This window comes from Thamnophis sirtalis, unplaced genomic scaffold (assembly GCF_051295495.1).
Source record: "Thamnophis sirtalis isolate CommonGarterSnake01/CBP01778 unplaced genomic scaffold, rThaSir2_p1.2 scaffold_2, whole genome shotgun sequence".
Lineage (NCBI taxonomy): Eukaryota > Metazoa > Chordata > Lepidosauria > Squamata > Natricidae > Thamnophis > Thamnophis sirtalis.
In genome coordinates, this window is record NW_028261382.1 from 88,204,453 (window position 1) to 88,220,174 (window position 15,722).

A 15,722-nucleotide genomic window follows, 5' to 3' on the forward strand; every position below is an offset into this window, starting at 1 on the left:
GATACCGCTAGGTTGGTGAGCGGCGTTCTGCCTGGCCGGAGGTGGAGGGTTGTCCAGGGGGCTTATTTGCAGGGGAGGGCTTATATTTTTGCCCACCAGAAAAATGTGGTATGACCTTATTATCAGGACATGTCGTATTTTCAGGGAAACACAGTAGGGACCAAAGAAATAGAAATTGCAAGGGGAAATAGGAGTAACAAGAGCTGGATCTCACCTTACACATGCTTAGAGTGCAATGTTACAGAAGCAGCACTGTTTGGTTTAATTAAATTCACTGTCAGATATGAAAAAAAAGCATTGTTATTCTGGAGTTTATTTTGTTTACTTTATTGTCATTGCTTTGTACAACGAAATTAAATGCCATCTGCAGTGTACATTATAAGTACAAAAATAAAACACAAACACACATCCTTCACATCCTGTACAATTGAATTGAAAACCACTGATATTGCATTGTATGTTTGTATGTTGTACGTTTATTATACTTGTATGGCGCCCTATTCCCGAGGGACTCAGGGCGGCTAACAAACAAGTGGGGAAGGGGGAGATACAAAAAACAAAGACAAAGACAAAATACAAAAAACAGATTAAAAGCAATGCAACAATCACAACAATTCAAGTGGGGCTGGGATCTCATCAGCCTCAGGCCTGCCAGAACAGCCAGGTCTTGACGGTTTGGGGAAAGCCTGGAGGGTGGTGAGGGTCCGAATCTCCACAGGGAGATCGTTCCAGAGGCCCAGAGCAGCCACAGAGAAGGCCCTCCCCCGAGGGGTCGACAGTCGACATGACATTGGCTAGCTGATGGTATTCGGAGGAGGCCTAATCTGTGGGATCTAATTGATCGTAGGGAGGTAATTGGCAGGAGGTGGTCTCTCAAGTACCCAGGTCCAATACCATGAAGGGCTTTAAAAGTAACAACTAGCACCTTGAAGCGCATCCGGAGTCCAACAGGCAGCCAGTGCAGCTCGCGGAGGATAGGTATAACGTGTGTGTACCGAGGTGCACCCACAATCGCTCGCGCGGCTGCATTCTGGATAAACTGAAGTCTCCGAATGCTCTTCAAGGGCTGCCCCATCTAGAGTGCATTGATATTGCACTATACCAAAGAATTCAATATAGTTACTGCTCTGGGATAGAAGCTGTTTTTCAGTCTATTTTTCCTTGTTTTTATTATCCTGTACCGTCTGCCAGATGGTAATATTTGGGGGAAAAAAGGGGGTGCTCAGGATGAAATGGATCTTTAACAATGTTTTGAAATTGGAAGAGGACTAAGGACATTAAGGGATGCAGTGGCTAGGACGCGGAGCTTGTCGATCAGTAAGGTCAGCAGTTCGGCGGTTCGAATCCCCAGCGCAGCATAACGGAGAGAGCTCCCGTTACTTGTCCCAGCTTCTGCCAACCTAGCATTTCAAAAGCATGTAAAAGTGCAAGTAGAAAAATAGGGACCACTTTTGGTAGGAAGGTAACAGCATTCTGTGTGCCTTCGCCATTTAGTCATGCCAGCCACATAACCATGGAGACATCTTCGGACAGCGCTGGCTCTTTGGCTTTGAAGCCGAGATGAGCACCACCCCCTGGAGTCAGGGATGACTAGCACAGATGTGCGAAGGTAACCTTTACCTTTTTAAGGACCTTAAAAAAAATGACATTCCCTTTTGTGCTTTATGGGGACAGCTGGGGTCATTTGGTCCTCTAGAGCTACGGAGATGAAACTCACCCTCCCTCCCCCCTCCCCGTCCCAATTTAATGTGGCTTTTTCACTAGAGATGTGTGTAGTAGGGAATCTGCTTTGTTGCATGTTCAATTAGGGAGTAATTACGTTTATGGCGTTATGAACCTGGGCAGGTCATTATTACACAGGCTTCACATGGGAGCATTATAATGATCACTGGCCTTTTATTCTCCTTGCAAGTGCTTTGCTATCCTCTCTTTTGATTTTAAAAAAGGCATCAACAGGGGTGAATGAGATGGCTCAAAGTGAGAGAGAGAGAGAGATTGTTTTGGAAATACCACCGGACGTTGACATTATGTTTAATTAATTAGATAATACTAGGACCAGAGGTTTCAATGAAGAACCTGGCATTTTAGGTGGCAGGATAATTGATAGGGGCTCGATCTGTTTAGCAAGCCCTAGACAAAAATAACATTATCTAACTAGCATCACATTGTGCTTGGCAATTGCTGCTGTATTTCCCTCCCCTCCTGCTGGCTTTCTTTAACTTCAGCCCTGCAGGTTTCTTTCTTAGCCTATTTCAGAAGCATTCTGCCACCATCTGCTTTTTCAGCCATACAGACAATATTCAATTATGGGTTACTTGATACAAGAGATCTAAGGCCTATCGCCTTCACTCAGGGCTTCTCCTACGGAGACGATTGTTTTCCTTCAAAAAGGATGCAGTGCAGTCATCCTGACTAAAAAACAGTCTGCTTTCAAAGACCTGTAGAATGCCCTGAGATTTGATTTAGCTGCTCCCTTAGGTTGTAGGGTTAGAGTAAATAATTCTGTTTCCTTTAAACAATTTCTAATTATAATTATCTGCAGTTGCTACTCTTGTCCCTTCTCTGGGATGTAAAAACCCAGATTACCGGCAGATGACAGTCGAGCAATTAAAAATTGGCGGACATTTAGATGAAGGAGAATATTTGTAGCTCAGGTTCGCTGCAGCCACCTGGCCAACCCACCACGGCCAAATCGCCACGGGACAACTCACCGCGGGATGTTAGAATTGCACTAATATCAAAAGAAATGGTGGAATAGAATCATTAAAGAAGGGATGCAAAAGAAGGGACCAGCTAAAATGTGAAGGACAAAAATCAAAATATTTTTAAATTTATTTTAAATAACGAAACTGAATTGTTTAATTATCCCACGGCGAGTTGCGCCGGGTCGAGTAGGGCGTGGCAAATTGGCCTGCGGCGAGTTGGCTCTGGTGAGTTAGTTGCAGTTGGTTGGCTGTGACGAATTGATCGTGGCGAGTTGACCACAGCGAGTTGGCTATTGGCAAGTTCTCCCACTCCGTCAGGGATGGGTTTCAACCGGTTCGCGGTGGTCCCCGCGAACCGGTTGGTCGGTGAACCCGGAAGTAAGTAACTTCCGGGAACGGCAAAGGGCCCACCCGCCCGCCTGCGCTCCTTACCGGTCTTTGAAGGCTTCTGTGCTTCCACGCAGGCGCATGGCACATACAGCGCCTGCGCGATTCTCCGCAAGCAGCTGGAACTCGCGCAGGCACTAAGACACATGCGTGAACTGCGCACGTGCACGAGGACGCCGCCGGCCCCGTTCCAACCGAACTGGTTGGAACGGGATTAGCAGCCCACCCCTGCACTCCATTGACACGAAGGGGGTCCCTGGTGCTCTCTGAGCTTTCTTGCTTTCTTGCAGCCATTTCATTACCCAAACCAGATAACATCATTAGTGCTAGAAGGGAATAGGGATTGTGCAGGGGAGAAGGAGGGGGAGGGAGAGGGGGAGGGAAAGGAGGAGAAGAAGGAGAAGGATTGTGGCATCCTTGGTATTCTCTGAGCTTCCTTGTTTTCTTTACTTTACTTTATTGTCATTGCACATCCCAGAACAAAATTAAAAGCCATCTTCAGTGTACATTATAACTATAAAAAAAGAAACACAAACAAAAACACACATCCTCCACATGCTATATAATTGAAATTGAAAACCCGGTATTGTATTAATACTGCACTATACAGTAGTATTCAATACAGCTACTGCCCTGGGATAGAAGCTGCATTTCAGACTATTTGGCCTTATTTTTATTGTCCTGTACCGGCTGCCAGATGGTAATAGTTCAAAAAAAAGGGAGTGCCCAGGATGAGATGGATCTTGAAGAACGTTTTGAACTTTCTTAAGGCAGCGGGAGCTATAAAGCTCTTCCAAAGAGGGGGGAGGGCAACCCATGATCCTCTGGGCAGTGACGTTGACCCTGTGGAGCCCTGTCCTATCTGCCACTGTGCAGTTGGCAAACCGCACACAGATGCAGTACCCAAACTAGATAACATTATCAGTGCTAGTAAGAAGTGCTGTTTGCTCTCAGTTTCTATTCTGGTGGCTTGCCCCTCTCAGTATTGGTGAGGATCAGGGGTGAAATTTGACTGGTTCTATTCAGTTAGCGCCGGCAGCGGGAGGCTCTGCCCGCCCACCCGGAGGTCATCATGTCCCATATTTGACACTCTGCGCATGCGCGGAAGGTTCTGTGCATGCGCAGCGTGACCCGACAAAAGCGCGAACGTCATAAGCGCGCCGACAACACCGCGGTGCTAAAACCGCGATGTCAAAAGCGCACCGACAACAGCGCACCGACAACAGCGCGCCGACAGAAGCGCAATTTAATTTAAGGTAAGGTTTAGGGTTAGGTTTAGGGTTAGGTTTAGGGTTAGGTTTAGGGTTCCGTTACAGCGCGATTTGGTCGGCGCGCTTTAGGGCTAATTAGTCGCTCATTTGTCGCGCGGTTTTGTCACCACGCTTTAGTCACCACGGTTTAGTCAGGCGCACTTTTGTTGTGCGCGCATTTGTGGTGGAACCCATGCGCAGAGGTGGCGCATGCGCTCACATTTGCGAACCTGTAGCAAAGGTAAATTGATTTCCGTCTCCAGTGAGGATGGTCATTTACCTTTTGGGAGCCTAAATAATGGTAGCTGTAGGCTTATTACATTACAAAGCTTAAGCATCCCGTGTTTCTGGTTGGACTGTTTTGACTTTGTTTGAAACGATGATTAATGGTTTGTATATAACTTGAAATAAGGCAGATGAGAGGAATAGCATAGTGCCTTTTCTGTTGGCTCACCGTCTGAGTTTTTTCTTTCTTTCAAGCTGCACGGAATTCTTTTTTAGGCAATCCACTCCTTGAAAGAAAGAAAAAAAGATATAGACTTTCATTTCATTTGAAGTGTGAGAATTGGAACACAACAGCAGGGCTTTAGCAGAGGTTCACAGAGTGCAACCCTATTTGGTATTTTTGCACAGTCAAATGGTGTCGTTGTGATATGTTTGCAATTATTTACAGCTGCAAACATCTGGCCTTTCTCTTTCTTGCGTCTGGCAGCACAATTTGCTTTGCGTGCTTCAAACGTGCCGTGATTTCTTCTTTTAAAAATATAGATATAGAATAAAATGAAATAAAACAAAATAATAATGCCTCCAGCCAAATCAAGTCCCTGGTTGTGATGCAGTCCAACCGACATTTGATTTTGTGAGAGGATAGTTATTGTGCAAAGCCACCTCAGTCTGTCGAACACCGGATCTCCTATCGTGCTTAAAATGCTTCCATCCTATTATAAGTCATGCGACTGGCATAACATCTCGGTGTGTTCCACGTGGGCAAGCTTACGCAGAAATATCTCACGCACCCTGGAGTTAAATAGCAAGACTTAATGATGGTTTCAAATGTTGAAGTACAGCAGTTTCTGGTATACTAAATTTTTAAACTCTTCCTTCTAAGGGCTCTTCGTGTCAGAAGCTGCCCCTGAGGGGGCCCGAATCCTGCTGAGCCTCAGCAGGCAACTTCCTTTTATTCTGATTTATTTATTTTACGATGCTCATCAGCCACTCCATTTGAAGCTGACTTTATAAGGCTCAAGAGAGCCCTATAGTTTTTAAAAGGTGCCCCTAGATTCACCCTGGAATTAATTTGGGGCTACCTGGTCTAATGTTTCCCCAGTGGGTGCCATGACCTCGCTACACTGAATTCTGTAGAGATATTAGTAAAAATAAAATAAAATAAGAAAGCAAAATAAGGGGCTGATCCATGCCTAAAGAAATTTGAAAGTTGTATCATTTTGTGCATTATTTCTTTTCCTTTTCCTACTTCCCCAAACTATATTAAAGTAGTTTTACTTCACTGCCAGTTGGTTTCATGGCAAATCCACCGTCCTTTTTATGTGGGAGGTTGTGCCAGTGTCCCTTTTAAGTGCTGCCACTTTATGTGTTCTAAGCGTTGATTAAATCGAGTGTTTTGCTTTCAGAAGTGACAGGGTGTGATTCACTTTGGAGGGGGGAAAAAAGGAAAACCCATTTCTTCAATCATCTGGCTAGGAATGCGGTGGGAATGAAGATGAAAATAATTCTAGTTCCCCCTCCAAGATTGACCTCAGTTCTGACACACAATATTCGATTGTTTTCAGGTCTATGAACTGTAGCTTGCATTAGCTGGGAAACTAATGTTGTTGTTCTTTGGGGAATTCAAGTGACATTTTGTATTTCAGAACCTGAAATGAAATTTCTGTGAGCAAAGAACAAATTAAAACAAAAGCCTGGCTTGGAGAATATGCATTGCAACAGTAACAGTGTTGGAAGGGACCTTGGAGGTCATCTAGTCCAAACCCCCTGCTCACGTAAGAGACCTGTACTAGGGATTCGAACTGCCAACCTTCCTGATCGACAAGCTCAGTGTCTTAGCCACTGAGCCACCTAGTCAGAATGAATCACCAAGAGGTCAATCTGATGTTAAGCAATTAATCTGTCACTTGCGAGTGAGATGGGCAGCATATACATTTAATAAATAAACAAATGCATTTTATCTTTTCCAGTGGGTGTACAACATCCTGGAGAAGAAGGCTGAAGCTGATCGGATTGTCTATGAAAATCCAGATCCCATCGACGGTTTTGTTCTCATTCCAGATTTTAAATGGAATCAAAAACAGGTCAGGTAAAAAAAAGAAAAGAAAAACCCTCTTTGAAGGAGGCATTGCAATTTTGCAAGTAAAACAGATTCTTGGAGAATTGAGTTGCTTTTCCTGTTACAACCTCAGAAAAGTTTCAGCCCCCTCACATCCTCTTTTGCTGCTTGATAAAAGGAAAGTCCCCTTGGTTGGGTCACGGGTTGTATCAACACCGCAATTTCTTTAAACCTGGTTTGTTGGAGGAGGCGCAACTGGTTTAGAAGAATGTGGCAAACCGAGTACTTTCTCTACAAAAACCTCTGTGGATCCGAAGATGTGTCGATGCACTTGAAGAGTCTCTGAAATGCTTCTGAACATACAATATAATGCCAGACATGGCCCAGCACACAGGATGTTGACACTTCTAGATTAATACATGTAACTAACATGAAATAGAACTGAAGAGTTGTTAAGGATTTCTTGAAAGTAAGTTATCAGTCCTGCTTTAAGGGACCCTGTGGTGAAAACCAATACAATGGCTAAAATTAGATGCTTGAAATTCTTAGCATTCTGTAATGAATGCAATGTTCCTTTTTTTTACTTATCTTGCACCAGTCTCCCTTGGTGATTTGGGTTTGTAAAAACTTTTTTTTATTTGACCTTCAGGCCACTCTGTTTAATTCAGCAAATATATATCTTGTTCCCCTAGCAACTGGTTCCCTCGCCTTAAGATTTCATAGGAAGGAACAGATGCCTTAAAAATCTTTGCCATGTTCGGAAACACCAGTTAGTTGAAAAAGTAATTTATGAAAAAGAATTCATTGTAACCAAGCTTTTTTGCTTTACATTTTTTGACGGTGAAGTTAGCAAAGGCCATATATTTTTAGAATGTGACTTTTTGTTGTTGGGGGAAAAAAATCAATCTTTTTATGTTGCTTCCCAAATATAGATCCTTTGGGATATGAGAGCTATTTCCTTACACTTATTTGTTTTAAAATTTATATACTGCCCAGTTCCAGAGAATTCTGAGAATTCCATATATGGGTTTATTGTTATAATGTAAGGTTGTTTTTTTTTACTTCCTTTTGTTGTGTTTACCCATTTGTGAACTCTGGCTCTGAACTCTGTTACTGTACTGGGTTGTGTTAACTGAATCATCTGTGGCTTATTGAAACCTTAGTTAAACAAACCATGATTTATGTGTCACTTACTGAACTGAAAGAGTGATGGTATACTTTTAGCCACATATGGTTTTGGTTACCCTTCTGTTTTCTTTTTAAAGAACTAATTTTAATAAGTAAGGCTGTGAGGTTTTTTTAATACTTTTTTTCTTCGGAAGGCATTTTCTGCTTTGTAAAGTCATGAGATTTTAACTCATCTTCATTTGGAATATGCATCAATTTCAGGCTTTTTATAGAGCTTCCTGTTCTGAACAGAAATTAAAAAAAAATGTAGCTCAGCCATCTATAGATAAATGTTCTTTTTCAGAGTTCCCATTTACAAGATCAGAGTTCAAAATCGGTGCAATGAAACTGCTTTATCTATCTACCAAGTTGCCTTAGGCATGTAGAACTTGTATGAAATAATTGTGCTTTTCCACCATAACGCTTGTGATCTTACAATTAATTCTTTGTTTCAATGTTTTCCCTGCCGGATCACACCAGCATAGCATCTCCATAGCTGTTGGCAGAAGATAATGGACAAATGCAAAGGGAATGAGGAGTAAACTCAAATTTTAAAGTTGCAAGACACCAAATCCTTACTCTAGTGAACTGAATACAATGGGGTTGTGTTGTCAATTACACACCAAGATCCACACAATGTGCCACATGAAATAGAAATATTTTCTGTTTCTGGAACCAACAAGGCAACCCCTTTGTTCTTGCGATTTCCTGTATTGTGGTCATGAGGTTAAAAAGTGACCATTTATGGGGGGAAAAAAACCCAGTTTAAATTTGGTGCACTCAAGTTACCAGGAACAGAGAGGAGTGTCATGATCTTGAAAAACAACATCCTGCTTTAAAAATCTAGTCATGTAAAGGAGGACTTTGATCAACTATTACACCTTTCATTGTCTCTTGGGTTTGATGATGTTACTATTTTTAATGTGCATTTCAGGATGTTTTAATTGGCTTGGTTAGCTTCCTCGCAGACTCCACAGTAGATAAAAATATTTGAGATACAATTCAGTGACCTCTTTCAGTATATCAGAAATTGATATGTGTAAAGTTTGTAATGTTTACAATCTGTTTACATTCATCACTGAATTTATTTCCAGCATTTTAACTTTATTTATTCCTCACTTTTAATTGTATTTTTATTGCTTCTTTACTCTTACACGTACCACTTCTTGCAAGCTAGGATTTCCTTCCATCTAATAATCTGTAAATCATTTTTTTCAGAAGGTTTATACAAACCCAGCTCAGTTTCAATGGTTTTAAATCCAAAAACTGATCATCTGCTGTGTAAACTGCTTCTGGATATGGTCTAAAATGCTTTGAATTCTTTCAAAGTCCAGAATAATTTAGATCCTGAATGACCCAGTACCAAAAGCCAAAATTGTGTGCTGCTTGTGGTAGAGCCGGTTTGAATTACTCAAGGCCTTTTCAGCAAGCTCCTAGTATGGAAGAGCACATTTCCCCTTGAAGAGCAGGTGGTCCACTTCTGTGGTTGGGTAGCTGTTGGTCGTTGATGAACACAGCTGTTGTTGACTGGGGGTTTTATGCAAAATGTTGGGGTGGAGTTTTGTTTTTACTCCTTTATCAGTCATTTGAAATATGCGATTGGACATTGTGGTTTAAACCACTATAAGTTACTCTGAGCCCACTTGGCTGGTAGTATGGAGGAATGAATCTCTATCTATATGTCTATCCATCCATCCAGCCATCCATCTATCAGCTATCTAGCTATCTAGATATCTATCATCCTCTCTCTCTCTTTTGTCTGTCTGTCTGTCTATCTATCTATCCATCCATCCATCCATCCATCCATCCATCCATCCATCCATCTATCCATATATCTATCCATACATCCATACATCCATCTATCAGCTATCTAGCTATCTAGCTATCTATCATCCTCTCTCTTTTGTTTGTTTGTCTGTCTGTCTGTCTGTCTGTCTGTCTGTCTGTCTGTCTATCTATCTATCTATCTATCTATCTATCTATCTATCTATCTATCTATCTATCTATCTATCTATTTATCCATCCATCCATCCATCCACCCACCCACCCACCCACCCTATCTATCAGCTATCTAGCTATCTAGCTATCTATCACCCTCTCTCTTTTGTTTGTCTATCTATCTATCTATCTATCTATCTATCTATCTATCTATCTATCTATCTATCTATCCATCCATCCACCCACCCACCACCCACCCACCCTATCTATCAGCTATCTAGCTATCTATCACCCTCTCTCTTTTGTTTGTCTATCAATCTATCCATCCATCCATCCATCCATCTATCAGCTATCTAGCTATCTAAATATCTATCATCCCCCCCTCTCTCTTTTGTTTGTCTGTCTATCTCCATCCATCCATCCATATCTATCTATCTATCTATCTATCTATCTATCTATCTATCTATCTATCTATCTATCTATCTATCTACCTACCTACCTACCTACCTACCTACCTACCTACCTACCTACCTACCTACCTATCTATCTATCTATCTATCTATCTATCTATCTATCTGTCTATCATCTAGGCAATACTAAGTTGGCTGCTTGAAATTGCTTGTTTACAGCCCTGGACTATTATCTCTGCAATGATGAGATGTACTCTATTTTTGTGTTAAGTTTATGCAATCTTTCAACAAGGGGAAATGTAACCCTGTAAATGTAATGCCAACCTCTGTTTTGTCATGATCATCCTTTAAAAGTATCTTGGAGATGGATAGGGGTGATGGAGAAAGGGCTGCCTGTCATGGATTGTTGTGAGGAGGTGTCTCCTCAGGAGGGAGGGGGTGCATCCCAGAGGAGTAAGAGGCAACTCAGATATTGTATGTAAGAGAAAGAGGGTGAAGACAGCCTCTCCCTAATAGTTCCCAGAGTATATTATAAGTGTAGATAATAGAGTTTCCAGTCTGGCAAGATCTCGTCTTTAGGTGTGAGACAATTAAAGAGCTCAGCCTGGAAGAACCAACACATGTCATGCTTGATTTTGGGCCTGACATCACCTTATGCGACAAAAGTTCATGCCGCTGCTTTAGGACTGACCAAAGCAAAATGTGAAAAGCATTTAACTGTACCTTTGTCTTCACCAGCCTGTTCTGTATTTACAGCTGGAGGATTTATACCTGATCGCCATCTGCCACCGCAGGGGAATCAAGTCAGTGAGAGATCTTACGGCTGAGCATCTCCCTTTGCTGAGAAACATCTTGAAAGAAGGAGGGGTGGGTATCTCTTTCACCTCATCCAGGTTTTGGATCTTCTAATTCCAGGTTCCCTGGTCATACCAGATTCTTGTTGTGTTGCTGAAACTAGTAGCCTTCTCTTACATACAGTAGGCAAAGGTAAAGATTCCCTTCGCACATATGTGCCAGTCATTTCTGGCTCTAGGGGGCAGTGCTCATCTCTGTTTCAAAGCTGAAGAGCCAGCGCTGTCTGAAGACGTCTCCATGGTCATGTGGCAGGCATGACTAAATGCCAAAGGCACACGGAACGCTGTTGCCTTCCCACCAAAGTGGTTCCTATTTTTCTACTTGCATTTTTTACGTCCTTTCGAACTGCTAGGTTGGCAGAAGCTGGGACAAGTAACAGGAGCTCACTGCGTTATGGGCCGCTAGGGATTCAAACTGCTAAACTGCCGACCTTCTGATTGACAAGCTCAGCATCTTAGCCACTGATCCACTGTGTCCAGTGGCTGCATCCACACAATTAGAGAAACTCTGACAATGATTATCAAGATAGCATTTTCCCTACAGATATCGAAGGTTGCGAATTAATGAGGGAATAATTCACAGTTTTTAATTCCATTGCAGGGTCTTTGAGAGAAAATAAATGAGAGGGGGGAGGAAAGGCCCTTTTATATTTGCCCACTATTTTTTCCCACATTTCTAGAAAAAAAAACATACTTAGAACTTTCTAGCTCTTATTTCTTAATCCGCAAGAGCATTAATCTGTAAAAACTAAGCAAAACACAGACTGCTGCTTCAGATTTATTTTTAAATGTCAGTCTAACTTGGGAAACGTTTTTAATCACAAAGACAGCGATGATTATTAGCGGTGTAACTTATTTTCTTCACCCTCAGGTGATTTACCCTGTTATAAACCTTGCTTTCAAAATGAGTTCCTTTTTCTTTGGTTCTTTTTTTAAATAAAAACCACGAATTGTTTGACCCCCCTACCTACATGTTTACTTAAACAGTGGTCAATCCTCCCCTTTTTGGGTAGAGATGAGTTAGCTTCCTGTTGGCGCGCAGTCTGGGTTCCTGAAAGGGAAATTCCAGGGTGGGTGGGGTGGGGTGGGGTGGGGGGTGGGAAATCCTATCTCTCTCTAAGTGCTCAGTCATTTCCGATGAAATTCTGAGGAAATGGTTCTTCGTGACAGCAACTGACATGCCTCTTATTAGAGCAGCATGGAGATGCTGCGGCTGGTAGGCCAGAAGGATGTATGCTGTCTATGTAATTTATTGTGGGGTTTTCATGTTGAATTTATTCGACGCGTTGCTTATGGGGCACCTCGAGACTTTATAGCTATAAAGCAACAATCCCTTTATTGGTTGATTGTCTGCCCCTCTTCCCTCCGCTGACCCTGGCCTCTTCCTCGTCTTCTTCTGGGCACAATTATTTTTCCCTTGGGATGAATTGGCCGATGCCAGGCAGAAGTGGCAAAATGAAATGTGTCTCTTCGGGACCAGATGTTGCAGAGAGGTCCTTTCAGAAGGGGATGGCACCGTCCCTGGTGAGCCTGGGCCCAAAATGGAAAAAATCTGGGGGAAGCAGCTGCAATTTTGCCCCTGCTTGTTTTAAGAGCCAGCCCTGCTGCCGGCAGAATGCTTGAGAAACCTTGAGGTGCAGAGATCTGCTTTGCAGAAACAGTCCTATTGCACACTTAACCCGTGGTAGACCCTTCAGTTCAGTACAACTGCCATAGTAACCACAATAGGTTGCAAAAGCGTAGTGTTGTGGTTTGAGGAGGAGATGTGAGAGCAAGCCACTTGTTCTCTTTGGGACTTCTTCGGAAACCATGCCTAAAGGTTTTCAAAGCACTTAACCGCCTGTGCATTTGATCGGGAGTTGCCAAATGAGCAAGCACCAGAAGAGAGGGGAGGAGGAAAAAATAATACAATTGGGTTCAAATGTTGAGAAGTGGAAGGAGAACCGATGACATTGCTATACAATGCTTCAGTGGTGGGTTTCAAATTTTTTTCGAACCTACTCTGTGGGTGTGGCCGCCTTTGTGGGAGTGGCTTGGTGGCCATGTGACCTGGTGGGAGTGGCTTGGCGGCCATGTGTTTTCTCTCTCTCTCTCTCTCTCTCTCTCTCCTTCCTTTTGTCTCTGTCCCTTTTTCCTTTTTTTTCTTTCATCTCTCACTTTTTCTTTCTTTTTTTTCTTTTTCTTTCTTTCTTCCTTTCTTTCTCTTCCTCTCTCTGTGTGAGTCTGTGTGTGTGTGTGTGTGTGTGTGAGAGAGAGAGAGAGAGAGAGAGAGAGAGTGGTGGGTTTCAAAAAATTTTCGAACCTACTCTGTGGGTGTGGCCTCCTTTGTGGGAGTGGCTTGGCAGCCACGTGACCTGGTGGGAGTGGCTTGGCGGCCATGTGTTTTCTTTCTCTCTCTCTCTCTCTCTTTCCTTTTGTCTCTCTGTCCCTTTTTCCTTTTTTTCTTTTATCTCTCTCTCACTTTTTCTTTCTTTTCTTTCTTCCTTTCTTCCTTTCTTTCTCTTTCTCTCTCTGTGTGAGTCTGTGTGTGTGTGTGTGTGTGTGAGAGAGAGAGAGAGAGTGGTGGGTTTCAAAAAAGTTTGGAACCTCTTCTGTAGGTGTGGCCTGCTTTCCGGGTCCACTGGTGGAACCTCTTCTAACCGGTTCGGTAGATTTGACGAGCCGGTTCTACCGAACTGGTGCGAACTGGCAGGAACCCACCTCTGCAATGCTTGCACGTAGTTAGGAGTAGTTCGAAGTTCTGAGAAAGAAACAAGAGCTCTCCGTTCACAATGAGTAGATTCTTTCTGACAACCGGTGGTGGTGAGGAATTTGGGGCCAACATACCCAGAATGCACCAGGCTGGAAAAATCTACTGCAAGGGATTATCTTTTCTTGACGAGAGCAACTCTGATTCTTATCAGAGTCCAGGATGAGTGTTGGACACAGTGATGTGCTCAGGTAGCAGTGTTATTTTTTTTAAAAAAAACCCTCTGCTTACCAGGACAATAGCTGTTGCATCAGGCCAAAGATTATCCAGTTTGAAAAGCAGTTTCCAGGATGGGCAACCAAAAGAGACATAATTATTCTCTCACTCATGTTCCTTCTGAAATAATAGAGAGAAATAGAAATAACTATCTAGTGGTTATTGTAAGCATTTAAAGCATCCCAGTTAACTGTCAGAAATAAATTCCACCATATGTTGGCCTTTGAGATTCCAGAGTTTAAGGTAAAGGTAAAGGTTCCCCTCACACACATCTGCTAGTTGTTCCCAACCCTAGGGGGCAGTGCTCATCTCAGTTTCAAAGCCGAAGAGCCAGCGCTGTCCGAAGACGTCTCCGTGGTCATGTGACTGGCATGATTAAACGCTGAAGGCGCACGGAACGCAGTTACTTTCCCACCAAAGGTGGTCCCTGTTTTTCTACTTGTCTTTTTTACATGCTTTTGAACGGCTATGTTGGCAGTAGCTGGGACAAGTAATGGGAGCTCACTCCATTATGCAGCACTAGGGTTTCAAACCACCGACCTGCCAGTCTTTCTGATTGACAAGCTCAGCGTCTTAGCCACTGAGCCAACGCGTCCCTCTTTCCAGAGTTTTGACAATGAAAACAAAGCAAAACTAAACTAAATCCGCTTTCTTTCTGCCATGCCTCATTCGATACATTTCATCATTTACCCTATATTTTGCCTTACGGGTATTCCTCATTTAGCAGCCACAGTTGGGAACCAGCAACTCGGTCATTAAGCGAAGCGGTTGCTAAGTAGTTGTCCATTTTTAGCATGATCATTAACTTACTGTCTATTTCTTCTAGGAGGCCATACAAAAGCGCTTTGGCCTTGCAAAGACCCAGCTGCGGGTTTACTTGCATTACCAGCCCTCCTATTTCCACCTTCACGTGCATTTCACTGCCCTGAGCTACGATGCCCCGGGGTGCTCTGCGGAGCGGGCCCTCCTGCTTTCCGATGTGATGTATCATCTGGAGCTGGACTCCCGGTATTATCAGAAGTGCCCCTTGACCTTTGCCGTCCGAGCAGGTGAACCTCTGCTGGAGAAATTCCAGGAAGCTGGTAAAGCCTGAACATCTGAAGATGTTGAAGAAAGAATGGAAGAAAATATATATATACATAAACAAGAAATGAGGATACCTTTATATGGCCTGTAAGATATTTTGGGTTGGTATTTTGGTTTGACTTAATTTGTATTTTTTTTCTATTGGAAGTTTTTAAATAAAAAAAAAAAAAATCACCAAATAGCTGTGTTTAGGAATTCCAGATGTATCTTCCTTCCCCTAGCTAGCCCCACTGTTTTTGGGTCAGTTCCCATTTGCCCAAACCAGCATAAATAATGGCCAAAGTTGATAGAGTTTGAAAATCAACATAATCTGGAAGGCGACTGGCATCCCGTTCTTGTGCTATGTGGACCACGGATTTGACATTGCAGATATTTCAGCAGATGGCAGGTTGGTGCCCTTCAATGGACTTGCCTTCAGCCCCACCAGCTTCTGTGGTGGTGACAAAAGTATGGACATTGTATTCCAAATAGATGCAGGAAACGATGCAAGCAACATTATATGTGCTTCATGTTTCCATTTCCTCCTGCTGAATCTTACAATACGCTATTATATCTGTCCTTCTTTTAAAGCAACAACACCTGACATTAACCTGGGTGCCTTCCCTGGGCTGATTGCTCTCCAGATTATTTTGGACTACAGTTGATCATCTGACCATTGGCTGCCAAGGACCCTGAA

General features: G+C 42.9%; 1 protein-coding gene across 1 annotated transcript in view; it reads left to right on the forward strand.

Moving 5' to 3' along the window:
• The window catches only part of DCPS (decapping enzyme, scavenger), a 60,635-nt gene extending 45,475 nt beyond the window's left edge, over positions 1 to 15,160 (forward strand). Inside the window, exons 4-6 of the mRNA XM_087706340.1 lie at positions 6,538 to 6,651; positions 10,898 to 11,008; positions 14,787 to 15,160. Coding sequence (XP_087562466.1) covers positions 6,538 to 6,651; positions 10,898 to 11,008; positions 14,787 to 15,053 — 492 coding nt within the window. The 3' untranslated portion in view covers positions 15,054 to 15,160. The remainder of the gene's footprint in view (positions 1 to 6,537; positions 6,652 to 10,897; positions 11,009 to 14,786) is intronic.
• Positions 15,161 to 15,722: the final 562 nt, after the last annotated feature.